Source organism: Bombina bombina, chromosome 6 (assembly GCF_027579735.1).
Source record: "Bombina bombina isolate aBomBom1 chromosome 6, aBomBom1.pri, whole genome shotgun sequence".
Classification (NCBI taxonomy): Eukaryota; Metazoa; Chordata; class Amphibia; order Anura; family Bombinatoridae; genus Bombina; species Bombina bombina.
Genome location: NC_069504.1, coordinates 664392948 through 664412613, shown reverse-complemented (window position 1 = coordinate 664412613; position 19666 = coordinate 664392948). Strand labels below are relative to the sequence as shown.

The 19666-nt window shown below is 39.6% G+C and overlaps 1 protein-coding gene across 2 annotated transcripts in view; it reads right to left on the bottom strand.

Moving 5' to 3' along the window:
- Window positions 1-19666, bottom strand: part of CRTC3 (CREB regulated transcription coactivator 3) — a 668286-nt gene that overhangs the window by 367820 nt on the left and 280800 nt on the right. For both annotated transcript variants that reach the window (XM_053717740.1, XM_053717741.1), the window contains exon 4: window positions 13901-13962. In XM_053717740.1, coding sequence (XP_053573715.1) covers window positions 13901-13962 — 62 coding nt within the window. The remainder of the gene's footprint in view (window positions 1-13900; window positions 13963-19666) is intronic.

Genomic DNA, 19666 nt, shown 5'->3' with positions numbered 1-19666 from the left:
CCAATAGTTCAAACAAAAAGATTTCGCTTTGTGAGACTCAATTCAACTAGATTATGTAGCACAGTGCATAAGTGTATAGAGGCACTACTGATTAATTTGCTATGTTGTGCAGAGCCACCACTTTGATATTTAAAGGGACAGTAAAGTCATAATTAGACATTCATGATTTAGAGGGAGCATACAATTTTAAAGGGATACTAAACCCAATTTTTTTCTTTCATGATTCAGATAGAGCATGAGATTTTAAGCACCTTTCTAATGTACTCTTATTATCAATTTTTCTTTGTTCTCATGCTATCTTGATTTGAAAAAGAAGTACTGTAGGTTTTAGAGCCAGACCATTTTTTGTTCAGCACATGAGTAGCACTTGCAGATTTGTGGCTAAATGTAGCAAACCAATCAGCAGTTCTACCAAGGTGCTGAACTAAAAAATGGGCCGGCTCCTAACCTTTTATTACTGCTTTTTCAAATCAAGATAACACGAGAACAAAGAAAAATTGATAATAGGAATAAATTAGAAAGTTGCTTAAAATTGCATGCTCTATCTGAATCATGAAAGAAAAAACGTGGGGTTAGTATCCCTTTAAGCAACTTTCCAATTTACTTCTATTATTAAATTTGCTTCCTTCTCTTCTTATCCTTTGCTGAAAGGTTTATCAGCTAAGCTCAGGAGCAGCAAAGAACCTAGGTTCTAGCTGCTAATTGGTGGCTATATATATATATATATATATATATACACACATACATACTGATTGGCATTGCTGCTCCTTCAATAAATGATACCAAGAGAATGGAACAAATTAGATAATAGACGTAAATTAGAAAGTTGTTTAAAATTGTATTCTCTATCTGAATGATGAAAGAAAAAAAAAACATAATTTATGCTTACCTGATAAATTTATTTCTCTTGTAGTGTATCCAGTCCACTGATCATCCATTACTTGTGGGATATTCTCCTTCCCAACAGGAAGTTGCAAGAGGATCACCCACAGCAGAGCTGCTATATAGCTCCTCCCCTTCACTGCCATATCCAGTCATTCGACCGAAACAAGCCGAGAAAGGAGAAACCATAGGGTGCAGTGGTGACTGTAGTTTAATGAAAATTTAGACCTGCCTGAAAAGGACAGGGCGGGCCGTGGACTGGATACACTACAAGAGAAATACATTTATCAGGTAAGCATAAATTATGTTTTCTCTTGTTAAGTGTATCCAGTCCACGGATCATCCATTACTTGTGGGATACCAATACCAAAGCTAAAGTACACGGATGATGGGAGGGAAAAGGCAGGAACTTAAACGGAAGGAACCACTGCCTGTAGAACCTGTCTCTCAAAAACAGCCTCCGAAGAAGTAAAAGTATCAAATTTGGAAAATTTGGAAAAAGTATGAAGGGAAGACCAAGTTGCAGCATAAAAAATAGAGAAAAGGCAGCACCAGCATTAAATTAAAAAAAACTCACTTTATTCTCTTACAGGCAAAACAAGTGTGACATGAATAGAACGTCTGACGCGTTTCACGCCCCCTAGTGGCGTTTCATCAGAGACTACAGGTGTTCCTAAACATGGCCCTCTTATACTGGGACATATTAATTGCATATTTAACCCCTTAATGTGAAACAAACAAACATTAAAAGTATATGTATTTAACATAAAATATGCTACAGTGTACATTATCCAATATACATTAAAACTGAAAAATAGAAAGAACAATTATTGTATTTTATTTTATTTGCAGAGCCACTTTGGAAAATGACCTTTAATCATGATGGTATCTGAGTAATTAATTATTTCTCGTATCCCCTATTCATAACTTCTGGGGAATTATATTTAATAAGTTTTTATAGATGTTATTATAAATATTATGGTATATACAATATGGATCCACAACAGACATGAACTATTTTTGATACTAAGATATATCTAGATAATTTTTGTAATAAACTATATTTTTTAGTAGGAAAATTTTTTTAAAAAATAATTCTTTACATATGTGACCAAAAGGTACTTGAGTACAAGAGGCTTCTTGTATGAGGATAGTCTTACTATAGCTTAATAAAATAAAAGATAATAAAAAAGACAAAAGATGCTATAAGAAGGAAACATGTAGCAATGTGACAAGTACCTTTTGGTCACATATGTAAAGAATTATTTTTTTTAAAAAATTTCCTACTAAAAAATATAGTTTATTACAAAAATTATCTAGATATATCTTAGTATCAAAAATAGTTCATGTCTGTTGTGGATCCATATTGTATATACCATAATATTTATAATAACATCTATAAAAACTTATTAAATATAATTCCCCAGAAGTTATGAATAGGGGATACGAGAAATAATTAATTACTCAGATACCATCATGATTAAAGGTCATTTTCCAAAGTGGCTCTGCAAATAAAATAAAATACAATAATTGTTCTTTCTATTTTTCAGTTTTAATGTATATTGGATAATGTACACTGTAGCATATTTTATGTTAAATACATATACTTTTAATGTTTGTTTGTTTCACATTAAGGGGTTAAATATGCAATTAATATGTCCCAGTATAAGAGGGCCATGTTTAGGAACACCTGTAGTCTCTGATGAAACGCCACTAGGGGGCGTGAAACGCGTCAGACGTTCTTTTCATGTCACACTTGTTTTGCCTGTAAGAGAATAAAGTGAGTTTTTTTTTAATTTAATGCTGGTGCTGCCTTTTCTCTATTTTTTATGCTGTATTGTGGCAATTGATTCATTGCCAATCCTAGGCACTGCACCCAGTCACCGCATGACCTTCTTGTTTAACTTTGCCATTACCACGGCGGCGTCTGTGACGTCATCACCCTGAGCCACAGTCCGGACCGGCATGGGAGTTTGGAGCGGCCGCTTGCCTTATACCTCCAAGACCAAGTTGCAGCCTTGCAAATCTGTTCAACAGAGGCCTCATTTTTAAAGGCCCAGGTGGAAGCCACAGCTCTAGTAGAATGAGCTGTAATCCTTTCAGGAGGCTGCTGTCCAGCAGTCTCATAGGCTAAACGGATTATACTCCGAAGCCAAAAAGAAAGAGAGGTTGCCGAGGCCTTCTGACCTCTCCTCTGTCCAGAGTAAACAACAAACAGGTTAGATGTTTGGCGAAAATCTTTAGTAGCCTGTAAGAAAAACTTCAAGGCATGGACTACGTCTAGATTATGCAAAAGACGTTCCTTCTTTGAAAAAGGATTAGGACATAATGATGGAACAACAATCTCTTGATTGATATTCTTGTTAGAAACCACCTTAGGTAAAAACCCAGGTTTTGTACGCAGAACAACTTTATCTGAATGAAAGATCAGATAAGGAGAATCACAATGTAAGGCAGATAACTCCGAGACTCTTCGAGCCGAGGAAATAGCCATCAGAAAAAGAACTTTCTATGAAAGAAGTTTGATATCAATAGAATGAAGGGGTTCAAACGGAACCCCTTGGAGAACTTTAAGAACCAAGTTTAAGCTCCATGGAGGAGCAACAGGTTTAAACACAGGCTTAATTCTAACTAAAGCCTGAACATCTGGAACTTCTGCCAGACGCTTGTGTAAAAGAATAGACAGAACAGAAATCTGTCCCTTTAAAGAACTAGCTGATAATCCTTTGTCCAAACCCTCTTGGAGGAAGGACAATATCCTAGGAATCCTAACCCTACTCCATGAGTAATTCTTGGATTCACCCCAATGAAGATATTTACGCCATATCTTGTGGTAAATTTTCCTGGTGACAGGCTTTCGTGCCTGTATTAAGGTATCAATTACTGACTCGGAAAAGCCACGCTTTCATAGGATCAAACGTTCAATCTCCGTGCAGTCAGTCTCAGAGAAAGTAGATTTGGATGATTGAAAGGACCTTGTATTAGAAGGTCTTGTCTGAGAGGCAGAGTCCATGGTTGAAAGGATGACATGTCCACTAGGTCTGCATACCAGGTCCTGCGTGGCCACGCAGGCGCTATCAATATCACTGATGCTCTTTCCTGTTTGATTTTGGCAATCAGACGAGGGAGCAGAGGAAACGGTGGAAACACATAAGCCAGGTTGAAGAACCAAGGCGCTGCTAGAGCATCTATCAGTGCCGCTTCTGGGTCCCTGGACCTGGATCCGTAACAAGGAAGCTTGGCGTTCTGGCGAGACGCCATGAGATCCAATTCTGGTTTGCCCCAACGGAGAACCAATTGAGCAAACACCTCCGGATGGAGTTCCCATTCCCCCGGATGAAAAGTCTGACGACTTAGAAAATCCGCCTCCCAGTTCTCTACACCTGGGATATGGATCGCTGACAGGTGGCAAGAGTGAGTCTCTGCCCAGTGAATTATCTTGGAGACTTCTGACATCGCAAGGGAACTCCTGGTTCCCCCTTGATGGTTGATGTAAGCCACAGTCGTGATGTTGTCCGACTGAAATCTGATGAACCTCAGTGTTGCTAGCTGAGGCCAAGCCAGAAGAGCATTGAATATTGCTCTTAACTCCAGAATATTTATTGGGAGGAGTTTCTCCTCCTGAGTCTATGAACCCTGAGCCTTCAGGGAGTTCCAGACTGCACCCCAACCTAGAAGGCTGGCATCTGTTGTTACAATTGTCCAATCTGGTCTGTGAAAGGTCATACCCTTGGACAGATGGGCCCGAGATAACCACCAGAGAAGAGAATCCCTGGTTTCCTGATCCAGATTTAGTAGAGGGGACAAATCTGTGTAATCCCCATTCCACTGACTGAGCATGCATAATTGCAGCGGTCTGAGATACAGGCTCGCGAATGTCCATCGCCGCTACCATTAAGCCGATTACTTCCATGCACTGAGCCACCATGGGGCGCGGAATGGAGTGAAGAACACGGCAAGCATTTAGAAGTTTTGATAACCTGGACTCCGTCAGGTAAATTTTCATTTCTACAGAATCTATTAGAGTCCCTAGGAAGGAAACCCTCGTGAGAGGAAATAGAGAACTCTTTTCTTCGTTCACTTTCCACCCATGCGACCTCAGGAATGCCAGAACTATCTCTGTATGAGATTTGGCAATTTGAAAGCTTGAAGCCTGTATCAGGATATCGTCCAGGTAAGGAGCCACCGCTATGCCTCGCAGTCTTAGGACCGCCAGAAGTGAGCCCAGAACCTTTGTAAAAATTCTTGGGGCTGTAGCCAACCCGAATGGAAGAGCTACAAATTGGTAATGCCTCTCTAGAAAGGCAAACCTCAGGAACTGATGATGATTCTTGTGAATCGGAATGTGAAGGTAGGCATCCTTTAAGTCCACTGTGGTCATGTACTGACCCTCTTGGATCATGGGTAAAATGGTTCGAATAGTTTCCATCTTGAATGACGGAACTCTGAGGAATTTGTTTAGGATCTTTAAATCCAAAATTGGTCTGAAGGTTCCCTCTTTTTTGGGAACCACAAACAGATTTGAATAAAACCCCTGTCCTTGTTCCGTCCGCGGAACTGGATGGATCACTCCCATTACAAGGAGATCTTGTACGCAGCTTAGGAATGCCTCTTTCTTTATCTGGTTTGCAGATAATCTTGAAAGGTGAAATCTCCCTTGTGGAGGAGAAGCTTTGAAGTCCAGAAGATATCCCTGAGATATGATCTCCAACGCCCAGGGATCCTGAACATCTCTTGCCCACGCCTGGGCAAAGAGAGAGAGTCTGCCCCCTACTAGATCCGTTGTCGGATAGGAGGCCGCTCCTTCATGCTGTCTTAGAGGCAGCAGCAGGCTTTCTGGCCTGCTTGCCCTTGTTCCAGGACTGGTTAGGTTTCCAGGCCTGTTTGGATTGAGCAAAAGTTCTCTCTTGTTTTGAAGCAGAGGAAGTTGATGCTGCACCTGCCTTGAAATTTCGAAAGGCACGAAAATTAGACTGTTTGGCCTTTGATTTGGCCCTGTCCTGAGGAAGGGTATGACCCTTACCTCCAGTAATGTCAGCAATAATTTCTTTCAAACCAGGCCCGAATAAGGTCTGCCCCTTGAAAGGAATGTTGAGTAATTTAGACTTTGAAGTCACATCAGCTGACCAGGATTTGAGCCATAGCGCCCTACGCGCCTGGATGGCGAATCCAGAATTCTTAGCCGTTAGTTTAGTCAAATGAACAATGGCATCAGAAACAAATGAGTTAGCTAGCTTAAGAGTTCTAAGCTTGTCAACAATTTCAGTCAATGGAGCTGTATGGATGGCCTCATCCAGGGCCTCAAACCAGAATGTCGCCGCAGCAGTGACAGGCGCAATGCATGCAAGGGGCTGTAAAATAAAACCTTGTTGAATAAACATTTTCCTAAGGTAACCCTCTAAAAAAAATTTTTTATCCATTGGATCTGAAAAAGCACAAACTGTCCTCAACCGGGATAGTGGTACGCTTTGCTAAAGTAGAAACTGCTCCCTCCACCTTAGGGACAGTCTGCCATAAGTCCCGTGTAGTGGCATCTATTGGAAACATTTTTCTAAATATAGGAGGTGGGGAAAAGGGCACACCGGGCCTATCCCACTCCTTACTAATAATTTCTGTAAGCCTTTTAGGTATTGGAAAAACATCAGTACTCACCGGCACTGCATAGTATTTATCCAGCCTACACAATTTCTCTGGCACTGCAATGGTGTCACAGTCATTCAGAGCAGCTAATACCTCCCCAAGCAATACACGGAGCTCTCCGTCCTCAGGTTCTGCATATTGTGACGCAGTATCAGACATGGCTCTTACAGCATCTACGCGCTCTGTATCTCGTCTAACCCCAGAGCTATCGCGCTTGCCTCTCAATTCAGGCAATCTGGATAATACCTCTGACAGGGTATTATTCATGATTGCAGCCATGTCCTGCAAAGTAATCGCTATGGGCGTCCCTGATGTACTTGGTGCAATATTAGCGTGCGTCCCTTGAGCGGGAGGCGAAGGGTCCGACACGTGGGGAGAGTTAGTCGGCATAACTTCCCCCTCGACAGACCCCTCTGGTGATAATTCTTTTATAGATAAAGACTGATCTTTACTGTTTAAGGTGAAATCAATACATTTAGTACACATTCTCCTATGGGGCTCCACCATGGCTTTTAAACATAATGAACAAGTATCCGCTGTTTCAGACATTTTGGACAGACTAGCAATGAGACTAGCAAGCTTGGAAAACACTTTAAAGCAAGTTAACAAGCAATATAAAAAAACGTTACTGTGCCTTTAAGAGAAATAAATTTTGACAAAATTTGAAATAACAGTGAAAAAAGGCAGTTACATACACTGTAAAAATTTTGTTAGTGTAACAAGTCAGCAGAGCATTGCACCCACTTGCAAATGGATGATTAACTCCTTAATAACAAAAACAGAATAATAAATGACAAAAACTTTTTTAAACACAGTCACAACAACTGCCACAGTCTACTGTGATTGTTACCCTCCTCAAACACGACTTTGAAGCCTTTTGAGCCCTTCATAGATGTCCTGTATCATGCAGAGGGAAGCTGAATGTCTGTCAATATTTTTAGCTGCACAGAAAAGCACTAAATAGGCCCTTCCCACTCATTTGCAACAGTGGAAAGCCTGTTACTAGGCAAAAATCAAGCCAGCCATGTGGAACAAAAACTAGGCCCCAATAAGTTTTGTCACCAAACATATATAAAAACGATTAACATGCCAGGAAACGTTTTATATTACACTTTTATAAGAGTATGTATCTCTGTTAATAAGCCTGATACCAGTCGCTATTAAATCACTGCATTTAAGGCTTAACTTACATTAATCCGGTATCAGCAGCATTTTTCTAGCAAATTCCATCCCTAGAAATATGTTAACTGCACATACCTTATTGCAGGAAAACCTGCACGCTATTCCCCCTCTGAAGTTACCTCACTCCTCAGAATATGTGAGAACAGCAATGGATCTTAGTTACTTCTGCTAAGATCATAGAAATCACAGGCAGATTCTTCTTCTAATGCTGCCTGAGATGAAACAGTACACTCCGGTACCATTTAAAAATAACAAACTTTTGATTGAAGTTAAAAAACTAACTATAATACACCACTCTCCTCTTACTACGTCCATCTTTGTTGAGAGTTGCAAGAGAATGACTGGATATGGCAGTGAGGGGAGGAGCTATATAGCAGCTCTGCTGTGGGTGATCCTCTTGCAACTTCCTGTTGGGAAGGAGAATATCCCACAAGTAATGGATGATCCGTGGACTGGATACACTTAACAAGAGAAATTAGGTTTCCTGTCCCTTTAATGTCATGCAGAAATGAACCATTATAGCTACTACAGTTATAGCTAAATCTATTGTCTCTGCTATTTTCTCTGAAATCGTTTATCTATAGCTGTTTAACACATCACTACATAATTTTGTGAAGAAGCAGCAATGGCAGGCTACACTAGATTTTTCTTTGTATAAATGTTTTGTTTTGTAGACGATTCTTTTATAGCACTAGCTAGCACCATAAGGTATACCTTTTTTATTAAAGATTTATATTCTTTTTTTTTAAGTTATTTTCTGCCCAATTTTGGTGTGTTTCTTTCAATAAAAGTGTGGTTATTTATTTTATTGGTTTGTAGTTTTTCATTTCAGATTATTTAAATTAAATTAAAAACTCTATTATAATAAAATTATAGAAAAAAAAAACAACTTTTAAAATCATTTTTGATAAAAGTCATTTTTGGTTTTGGCCAATGGCATCCTGAATTTTCGTTATTGTTCCAAAATTTTCATTTCGGTGCATCCCTACTTTTAAATGTATTTTTTATGCGTTTTGTGACACTTTTTATTTGAGCCTAACAGTTAGCAGGAGCTCTGAGGTTGCACCTTCCCGACGTGTGCTAAATTCAATTGCGCTCAAGAGATCGCGTTTACATGCAACTTGTAATACGCATGCTACTTATGATGCTCGCAAACTGCTGCAATAAACCAGATATCGCTAGCGCGCAACTGTTAGCACACCACTCGTAATCTGGCTTCTTGCGGGTAACTAGCTCTGGCAGGTTCTTCTTATCTAACAACGTTTTGCTTGAAGCAACAATGCAAAACATTGGAGAAACACAATTTTCTCACAAACCTTGGATTGCTCCAGCTATCTGCTCTGATAACGGATTACACCTGAGGTGGACCTTTCCTTACACTAACTTATTAATAATAAATATCTGTTTTGTTTTTTTCTTTTAAAGTGGTGTCTTGCTTCATTGTTTGCCTCTGTATATTCAGTTGTCTTGTGGATTGATCATCATCCCTTATCAACCCAAGCCCTTACATCAAATACAAGCCAATTCAGAACTCAGGTAAGTTTCAACAAGTGACCGTAGATTTTCACTTAAAAGGGACAGTGTACACTAAATTGTTCTTGCCTTTAACATGTTCCTAGTGAGCCATTTTACCTGCTAGAGTGTATTAATTTGTTTGTTACTTTGTTTACAAGTAGATAATTTTCCTTTATTTTGTCAATTTAAATAGCTTCTTTTGCCTATTGCAGTGTTTCCCAACCGCGGTCCTCAAGTACCCCCAACAGGCCTGGTTTTCATTATACAGTCGTATGCAAAAGTTTAGGCACCCCTGACAATTTCCATGATTTTCATTTATAAATAATTGTGTGTTTGGATCAGCAATTTCATTTTGATCTATCAAATAATTGAAGGACACAGTAATATTTCAGTAGTGAAATCAGGTTTATTGGATTAACAGAACATCTGCAATATGCATCAAATCAAAATTAGACAGGTGCATAAATTTGGGCACCCCAACAGAAATATTGCATCAATATTTAGTAGAGCCTCCTTTAGCAGAAATAACAGCCTCTAGACGCTTCCTATAGCCTGTAATGAGTGTCTGGATTCTGGATGAAGGTATTTTGGACCATTCCCCCTAGCAAAACATCTCTGGTTCAGTTAGGTTTGATGGTTGCCGAGCATGGACAGCCCGCTTCAAATCACCCCACAGATTTTCAATAATATATAGGTCTGGGGACTGGGATGGCCATTCCAGAACATTGTACTTGTTCCTCTGCATAAATGCCAGAGTAGATTTTTAGCAGTGTTTTGGGTCGTTGTCTTGTTGAAATATCCAGCCCCAGTGTAACTTCAACTTTGTAACCGATTCCTCAACATTATTCTCAAGTATCTGCTGATATTGAGTGGAATCCATGTGACCCTCAACTTTAACAAGATTACCAGTACCGGCACTGGCCACACAGCACCACAGCATGATGAACATCCACCAAATTTTACTGTGGGTAGCAAGTGTTTCTCTTGGAACGCTGTGTTCTTTTTGTCACCATGCATAACGCCCCTATTTATGACCAAATAACTCAAACTTTGTTTCTTTAGTCCACAACACTTTCTTCAAAAATTAAGCGAGCTTGTCCAAATGTGTGTTTGCATACCTCAAGCGACTCTGTGGGGTGACATCACTCTCCCATAAAGCTTCTCCTTGTGCAAAGTGCGCCAAATTTTTGCACAGTGACACCATCTGCAGCAAGATGATGTTGTAGGTCTTTGGAGGTGGTCTGTGGGCTGTTTTTGACCGTTCTTGCCATCCTTTGCCTCTCCGATATTTTACTTGGCCTGCCACTTCTGGCCTTAACAAGAATTGTGCCTGTGGTCTTCCATTTCCTCACTATGTTCCTCACAGTGGACACTAAGAGCTTAAATCTCTGCGATAGCTTTTTTGTAGCCTCCCCTAAACCATAATGTTGAACAATCTTTGTTTTCAGGTCATTTGAGAGTTGTTTTGAGGCCCCCATGTTGCCACTCTTCAGAGGAGAGTCAAAGAGAACAACAACTTGCAATTGGCCACCTTAAATACCTTTTCTCATAATTGGATGCACCTGTCTATGAAGTGCAAGGCTTAATGGGCTCACCAAACCAATTGTGTGTTCCAATTAATAAGATTAATAAGTGCTTGGTAGTTATAGGTATTCAAATCAACAAAATGTCAAGGGTGCCCAAATTTATACACCTGTCTAATTTCGTTTTGATGCATATTGCACGTTTTCTGTTAATCCAATAAACCTCATTTCACTACTGAAATATTACTGTTTCCTAAAGTTATTTGATAGATCAAAATGAAATTGCTGATCGAAACATCCAATCATGGAAATTGTCAGGGGTGCCTAAACTTTTGCATACAACTGTAGCTGAACCAGTGCACAGGTGAAGTAATCAGCTGATCGGTAACCAACTTGCTCTCATCCATCAGCTGATTATTTCACCTGTGCTCTAGTTAAGCTATAATGAAAACCAGGACTGTTGGGGGTACTTGAGGACCGCGGTTGTTAAAAAAAAAACTGGCGTATTGTATCACAACCTATACTGAATATTTCAACAATAAAGTATTAGCTATAGACAAGCTATGTAAACACAGTCAGCAGATGAAATTACATTCCCAGTGGGGAATGGAAGAGATAAAAGTACTAAAATGTTAATTTTCAATTGTTCTTTCTAAGTATTGTATACAGGCAGAGAAAAGAAAAGGAGGCATCTGCTCTGTCTTCAAAAACAGCATATTTTGATGGGTTGTAGTTTCACAGAGCAAATCTCAAACATTTGTGGGAAACCAATTTAACAGAACACTTTACCTTTAAGAGACTTAAACATTTATCATTCTCCTACCATTATTAATCAGTTGAATTGAATTTCTTAAACACATAGTAAAAATAGGAAAAATTGATTGCGCTATGTTCTGACCAAATGTAATTATTTCCTTGTAATTACAAAGCGATGTGAAAATGCACACCTTGTTATATGGTAATTTGATATGTTCACATAAAAGTATTTTCAATATATACTTAATAAAACGTGTACCAACATGTGTAATAAGCTTTTCTACTAGCACACTTGTAGATTCCGTATTATACACATATATACAGTACATATAACATAAAAAAAGTTTTGTTAACAAATAATATGATGAATATAAACCACAGTGAAAAAACCACAGTACCTTTTGATAATTTTCCAATATAATGGTACTGGCAAGCAATGTCCCATATAATTGTTCTTCATATGGTCTGAGTTAGAAATTTTAAATGTGAAAGTTGATAGTTGAAACTATGCTTTGGTGAGCAATGTGGAGTCAAACTGCCAGGAAAATGCTGCCTTGTTCCAGCTAGGTATTCCAAAGACCTTGGCTCGGATGTAGTAACATAAAAACAAAAGGAGAGAAGAAAGGCACACAAGGCAAGGCTCAAGTGATAGATTTATTGACAATTATTGCACACGCAAGTATGATTGCACTTACTAAAAAGTTAAAAACGAGCATTCAAATGGAGCGTTCAGTTCTTTACAGCTCCCTGTCTCTCACAGCAGACGTAGCTGGTCTGCCTCTTATAGCTATAACACGCCAAAGGTACAGGCAAAGTGTTCCGGATCCTCTGCCAGGCTGCCGTATAGCTCGTGGGGACAAAGGTTTTGTGAGGCACACAGAATCTCCAAATGATATGCCCAACAGCCTAACACGTTTCTACCGATCTGCGGTCGGGTTTTTTCAAGAGGCACATTAAAGACGGATATTCCCAATATTTCTATTTGAAGGCGTATTGACCAATCCCAGTGTGGGAGTGTGCTAGATGGCCAATTGTAGTAGGGGGTGTGTGTTCCTAGCTCCATATCAAGGTAAAATATTAATGAATGTCTCTACAATGCATCATTTAGTTATACAAATAACAAGTCTACATTATGTTTAAAAACACAAACTGTTGTTTATATTTTCTCGTTTATTCATTAATTTATTTATTGCTAATGAATGTATAAAACGAACGTACAGGTTTTATTAATTTTATTGTGACCATCAAATTGTTTTTATAGTGATTAAATGTTTTTTATGATGTTATTCTAATGTTTTTAAACATAATGTAGACTTGTTATTTGTATAACTAAATGATGCATTGTAGAGACATTCGTTAATATTTTACCTTGATACGGAGCTAGGAACACACACCCCCTACTACAATTGGCCATCTAGCACACTCCCACACTGGGATTGGTCAATACGCCTTCAAATAGAAATGGCGCAATATCGGGAATATCCGTCTTTAATGTTCCTCTTGAAGAAGCCCGACCGCAGATCGGGGGAAAATCGTTAGGCTGTTGGGCATATCATTTGGAGATTCTGTGTGTCTCGCAAAACCTTTGTCCCCACGAGCTATATGGCAGCGTGGCAGAGGATCCGGAACACTTTGCCTGTAGCGGCTTGTTATAGCTATAAGAGGCAGACCAGCTACGTCTGCTGTGAGAGACAGGGAGCTGTAAAGAACTGAACGCTCCATTTGAATGCTCGTTTTAAACTTTACTCTAGTAAGTGCAATCATACTTGCGTGTGCAATAATGGTCAATAAATCTATCACTTGAGTCTTGCCTTGTGCACCTTTCTTCTATTCTTTTGTTTTTATGAATTGAATTTCTATTTACCCTCTCTAAATTTCCTCAAAACCAGTCCAAAATAACCCCCTTTTATAACAGCAATTTGTAATGGGCCCAGAGGAAAAGAAAATTATATACCGTTTAATCAGGTTTTACAAGCTAGATAGAATATACATTTTGTCATTTAATATCTAACTTATATGCATGTATACATTTTCCATTGTCTTCTATCACTTGACCAAATGTATTGCAATAATAATTGAATTTTTAAAATTTCCCTGAACACACATCAATCAAAATTAAAATGTGCAGATATCTGTCATAGGAACTTTACAAACTTTGAATATTAATTCTAATGGATTTTTGGTCTTTGATGCAAAACCCACACAGTTATTGAATAAAGCCTATGTGTATTGCATGTGGCAACCCAAGATGCGTCTTCCTTGAAAATTAAGCGAAAGACAAAAACAAATATTTGGAAAAACTACGTCTACTAAAGAACACATTTTAAGAAACACATAACAAATTTTCTTTATCATTGTGTGATCAAGTAGATAGAAGATAAATAAGACTTTGTTGTACATACCTTCTCCAGCTATTGTCAGGTGGGGGCGAGAGATAAACTGGTGCATACGGAGAGCTGTCACAGTGATTGAGAGTAAAGGAAAAGCAGATGGCTATTAGGATATTCATCAATATTACAAATAGCAGTATTATAGCAAAGCTGCCTATCATTTGGATGGAATTCTGTACCAGCTCGTCTAAAAGATACAAAAATCATAGCCTACTTTTTCATAAGATGATAAAAAAATGCAACAAGAGACATAAGACCACTGTGTATATAGATTTGGTATGTAATTAAATATTTTCTAAGTTCTAAAGTTAAACAACAGTTACAACTTAAATCAGAATGCTATGCTGATTTTTTTTTTGTGAGCAAATTAATAAAAAAAAATGCTCAGTTAAAGGGATAGTCTAGTCAAAATTAAACGTTCATGATTCAGAAATATCAGGCATTTTTAAGCAACTTTCTAATTTACTCCTATTAATTTTTCGTCGTTCTTTTGTTATCTTCATTTGAAAAAGGCAGGAATGTAAGCATAGGAGCCGGCCCATTTTTGGTTCAGCACCTGGGTAGCGCTTTATAATTGGTGTCTAAATGTAGCCACCAATCAGCAAGCACTACCCAGGTGCTGAACCAAAAAGGGCAGACTCCTAAGCTTACATTCAACTAAAGATACCAAGAGAACGAAGAAAATTAATAATAGGAGTAAAACATAATTTATGCTTACCTGATAAATTTATTTCTCTTGTAGTGTATCCAGTCCACGGATCATCCATTACTTATGGGATATTCTCCTTCCCAACAGGAAGTTGCAAGAGGATCACCCACAGCAGAGCTGCTATATAGCTCCTCCCCTAACTGTCATATCCAGTCATTCGACCGAAAACAAACAGAGAAAGGAGAAACCATAGGGTGCAGTGGTGACTGTAGTTTAATTAAAATTTAGACCTGCCTTAAAAGGACAGGGCGGGCCGTGGACTGGATACACTACAAGAGAAATAAATTTATCAGGTAAGCATAAATTATGTTTTCTCTTGTTAAGTGTATCCAGTCCACGGATCATCCATTACTTATGGGATACCAATACCAAAGCAAAAGTACATGGATGATGGGAGGGACAAGGCAGGATTAAGCGGAAGGAACCACTGCCTGAAGAACCTTTCTCCAAAAACAGCCTCCGAAGAAGCAAAAGTATCAAATTTGGAAAATTTAGAAAAAGTGTGAAGCGAAGACCAAGTCACGGCCCCAGAGGCAGAATTTGTTTTCACTTTCTGCAATGAGATTTTTTTAGTGAAAATTTTTCTGCAGGCCATTTTTAAATAAAATTCAATTTTAAATTAGGCAGTTACACTAAAGCACCAGTTCAATTGCAATGGGTTGGTTAACTAAAGAATAAAACCATTTTTAACGTTTTATGATATAGTGCAGTAATTGAAAATTGCATTACAAATTAGCTGCAGACAAAAAAAAATTAAAAAATGTCTCTTGAAGAAATTTGTTTCCCTTTCTCTTGGTCTAACATAGAAATGTAGTAATAAAAAGGTGCAATCCTCATAAGAACGTCTTACATTCAGAAGCTTTGCAGACTGGGAAAGGCCAGTTAATAATCAATGCACTGCTGCTTTACAGTGCTACTGCATATTTGTCTGTTAACTTCAAAAGCACTTTTTTCTTGATGCACTGGAACACTTAAAGAGTGCAGCCAGAACACAGCTATGTTTGAAGAGTAGAGCAGCAAAGTTAAAGCACTAAGTCTAACAGTTCCTGCATGGGTACTGTTCTTTCTGCAGACATTATGCATTTTCTGCGATGACATCTCAGATCACTGTATGTTCTGCCTTGGGGGTCGCGGCCTTGCAAATCTGTTCAACAGAGGCCTCATTTTTAAAGGCCCAGGTGGAAGCCACAGCTCTAGTAGAATGAGCTGTAATCCTTTCAGGGGACTGCTGTCCAGCAGTCTCATAGGCTAGGCGTATTATGCTCTGAAGCCAAAAGGAAAGAGGTTGCCGAAGCTTTTTGACCTCTCCTCTGTCCAGAGTAAACGACAAACAGGGTAGATGTTTGACGAAAATCTTTAGTAGCTTGTAAGTAAAACTTCAAGGCACGGACTACGTCCAGATTATGTAAAAGACGTTCCTTCTTTGAAGAAGGATTAGGACACAATGATGGAACAACAATCTCTTGATTGATATTCTTGTTAGAAACCACCTTAGGTAAAAACCCAGGTTTGGTACGCAGGACTACCTTATCTGCATGAAAAATCAGATAAGGAGAATCACATTGTAAGGCAGAGAGCTCAGAGACACTCCAAGCCAAGGAAATAGCCATCAAAAAAAGAACTTTCCAAGATAAAAGTTTAATATCAATGGAATGAAGGGGTTCCAACGGAACTCCTTGAAGAACTTTAAGAACCAAGTTTAAGCTCCACGGGGGAGCAACAGGTTTAAACACAGGCTTAATTCTAACCAAAGCCTGGCAAAATGGCTGGACGTCTGGAACCTCTGCCAGACGCTTGTGCAAAAGAATAGACAGAGCAGAAATCTGTCCCTTTAAGGAACTAGCTGATAATCCTTTGTCCAAGCCCTCTTGGAGAAAAGACAATATTCTAGGAATCCTAACCTTACTCCATGAGTAATTCTTGGATTCACACCAATAAAGATATTTACTCCATATCTTGTGGTAGATTTTCCTGGTAACAGGCTTTCGTGCCTGTATTAAAGGCTGGCATCTGTTGTTACAATTGTCCAATCTGGCCTGTGAAAGGTCATACCCTTGGACAGGTGTACCCGAGACAACCACCAGAGAAGAGAATCTCTGGTCTCTTGATCCAGATTTAGCAGAGGGGACAAATCTGTGTAATCCCCATTCCACTGACTCAGCATGAATAATTGCAGCGGTCTGAGATGAAGGCACGCAAATGGCACTATGTCCATTGCCACTACCATTAAGCCGATTACCTCCATACACTGAGCTACCGAAGGGCGCGGAATGGAGTGAAGAACACGGCAAGCATTTAGAAGTTTTGATAACCTGGACTCCGTCAGGTAAATTTAATTTCTACAGAATCTATAAGAGTCCCTAAGAAGGAGACTCTTGTGAGTGGGGATAGAGAACTCTTTTCCTCGTTCACTTTCCACCCGTGCGACCTCAGAAATGCCAGAACTATCTCTGTATGAGACTTGGCAACTTGAAAGCTTGACGCCTGTATCAGGATGTCGTCTAGACACAGAGCCACCGCTATGCCTCGCGGTCTTAGAACCGCCAGAAGTGAGCCCAGAACCTTCGTAAAGATTCTCGGGGCTGTAGCCAACCTGAAAGGAAGAGCTACAAATTGGTAATGCCTGTCTAGAAAGGCAAACCTTAGAAACCGATGATGATCTTTGTGAATCGGTATGTGAAGGTAGGCATCCTTTAAGTCCACTGTGGTCATGTACTGACCTTCTTGGATCATGGGTAGGATGGTCCGAATAGTTTCCATTTTGAAAGATGGAACTCTGAGGAATTTGTTTAAGATCTTTAGATCCAAAATTGGTCTGAAGGTTCCCTCTTTTTTGGGAACCACAAAAAGATTCAAATAAAAACCCTGTCCTTGTTCCGTCCGCGGAACTGGATGGATCACTCCCATAACTAGGAGGTCTTGCACACAGCGTAGGAATGCCTCTTTCTTTATCTGATTTGCAGATAGCCTTGAAAGATGAAATCTCCCTTGTGGAGGGGAAGCTTTGAAGTCCAGAAGATATCCCTGAGATATGATCTCCAAAGCCCAGGGATCCTGAACATCTCTTGCCCACGCCTGGGCGAAGAGAGAAAGTCTGCCCCCTACTAGATCCGTTGCCGGATAGGGGGCCGTTCCTTAATGCTGTCTTAGAGGCAGCAGCAGGCTTTCTGGCCTGCTTGCCTTTGTTCCAGGACTGGTTAGGTTTCCAGGCCTGCTTAGATTGAGCAAAAGTTCCCTCTTGTTTTGAAGCAGAGGAAGTTGATGCTGCACCTGCCTTGAAATTTCGAAAGGCACGAAAATTAGACTGTTTGGCCTTTGCTTTGGCCTTGTCCTGAGGAAGGGTGTGACCCTTACCTCCAATAATGTCAGCAATAATTTCCTTCAAACCAGGCCCGAATAAGGTCTGCCCCTTGAAAGGAATGTTGAGTAATTTAGAATTCGAAGTCACGTCAGCTGACCAGGATTTAAGCCATAGCGCCGTACGCGCTTGGATGGCGAATCCGGAATTCTTAGCCGTTAGTTTAGTCAAATGAACAATGGCATCAGAAACAAATGAGTTAGCTAGCTTAAGTGTTCTAAGCTTGTCAATAATTTCAGTCAATGGAGCTGTATGGATGGCCTCTTCCAGGGCTTCAAACCAGAATGCCGCCTCAGCCGTGACAGGCGCAATGCATGCAAGGGGCTGTAAAATAAAACCTTGTTGAATAAACATTTTCTTAAGGTAACCCTCCAATTTTTTATCCATTGGATCTGAAAAAGCACAACTGTCCTCAACCGGGATAGTAGTACGCTTTGCTAAAGTAGAAACTGCTCCCTCCACCTTAGGGACCGTCTGCCATAAGTCCCGTCTAGTAGCGTCTATTGGAAACATTTTTCTAAATATAGGAGGTGGGGAAAAAGGCACACCCGGTCTATCCCACTCTTTGCTAATAATTTCTGTAAGCCTTTTAGGTATAGGAAAAACATCCAGCCTACACAATTTCTCTGGTACTGCAACTGTGTTACAGTCATTCAGAGCAGCTAATACCTCCCCAAGCAACACACGGAGGTTCTCAAGCTTAAATTTAAAATTAGAAATCTCTGAATCAGGATTCCCCGAATCAGAGATGTCACCCACAGACTGAAGCTCTCCGTCCTCATGATCTGCATATTGTGACGCAGTATCAGACATGGCCCTTACAGCATCTGCGCGCTCTGTATTTCTCCTAACCCCAGAGCAATCGCGCTTGCCTCTTAATTCAGGCAACCTGGATAATACCTCTGACAGGGTATTATTCATGATTGCAGCCATGTCCTGCAAGGTAATCGCTATGGGCGTCCCTGATGTAATTGGCGCCATATTAGCGTGCATTACCTGAGCGGGAGGCGAAGTGTCTGACACGTGGGGAGAGTTAGTCGGCATAACTTCCCCCTCGTCAGAAACTTCTGGATATTTCTTTTATAGTTAAAGATTGATCTTTAATGTTTAAGATTAAATCAATACATTTAGTACACATTCTCCTATGGGGCTCCACCATGGCTTTCAAACATAATGAACAAGTAGTTTCCTCTGTGTCAGACATGTTTAAACAGACTAGCAATGAGACTAGGAAGCTTGGAAAACACTTTAAACAAGTTTACAAGCAATATAAAAAACGTTACTGCACCTTTAAGAAACACAAATTTTGTCAAAATTTGAAATAACAGTGAAAAAAGGCAGTTACACTAACAAAATTTTTACAGTGTATGTAACAAGTTAGCAGAGCATTGCACCCACTTGCAAATGGATGATTAACCCCTTAATACCCAAAAAATAATAAAAGACAAAAACGTTTTTTTTTTTCCCAAACAGTCACAACAACAGCCACAGCTCTACTGTGGCTTTTTACCTCCCTCAAAAACGAATTTGAAGCCTTTTGAGCCCTCCAGAGATGTCCTGGATCATGCAGGAAGAAGCTGGATGTCTGTCTCTGTAATTTTTGCTGTGCAAAAAAATGGCAAAATAGGCCCCTCCCACTCATATTACAACAGTGGAAAGCCTAAGGAAACTGTATCTAGGCAAAATTCAAGCCAGCCATGTGGAAAAAAAC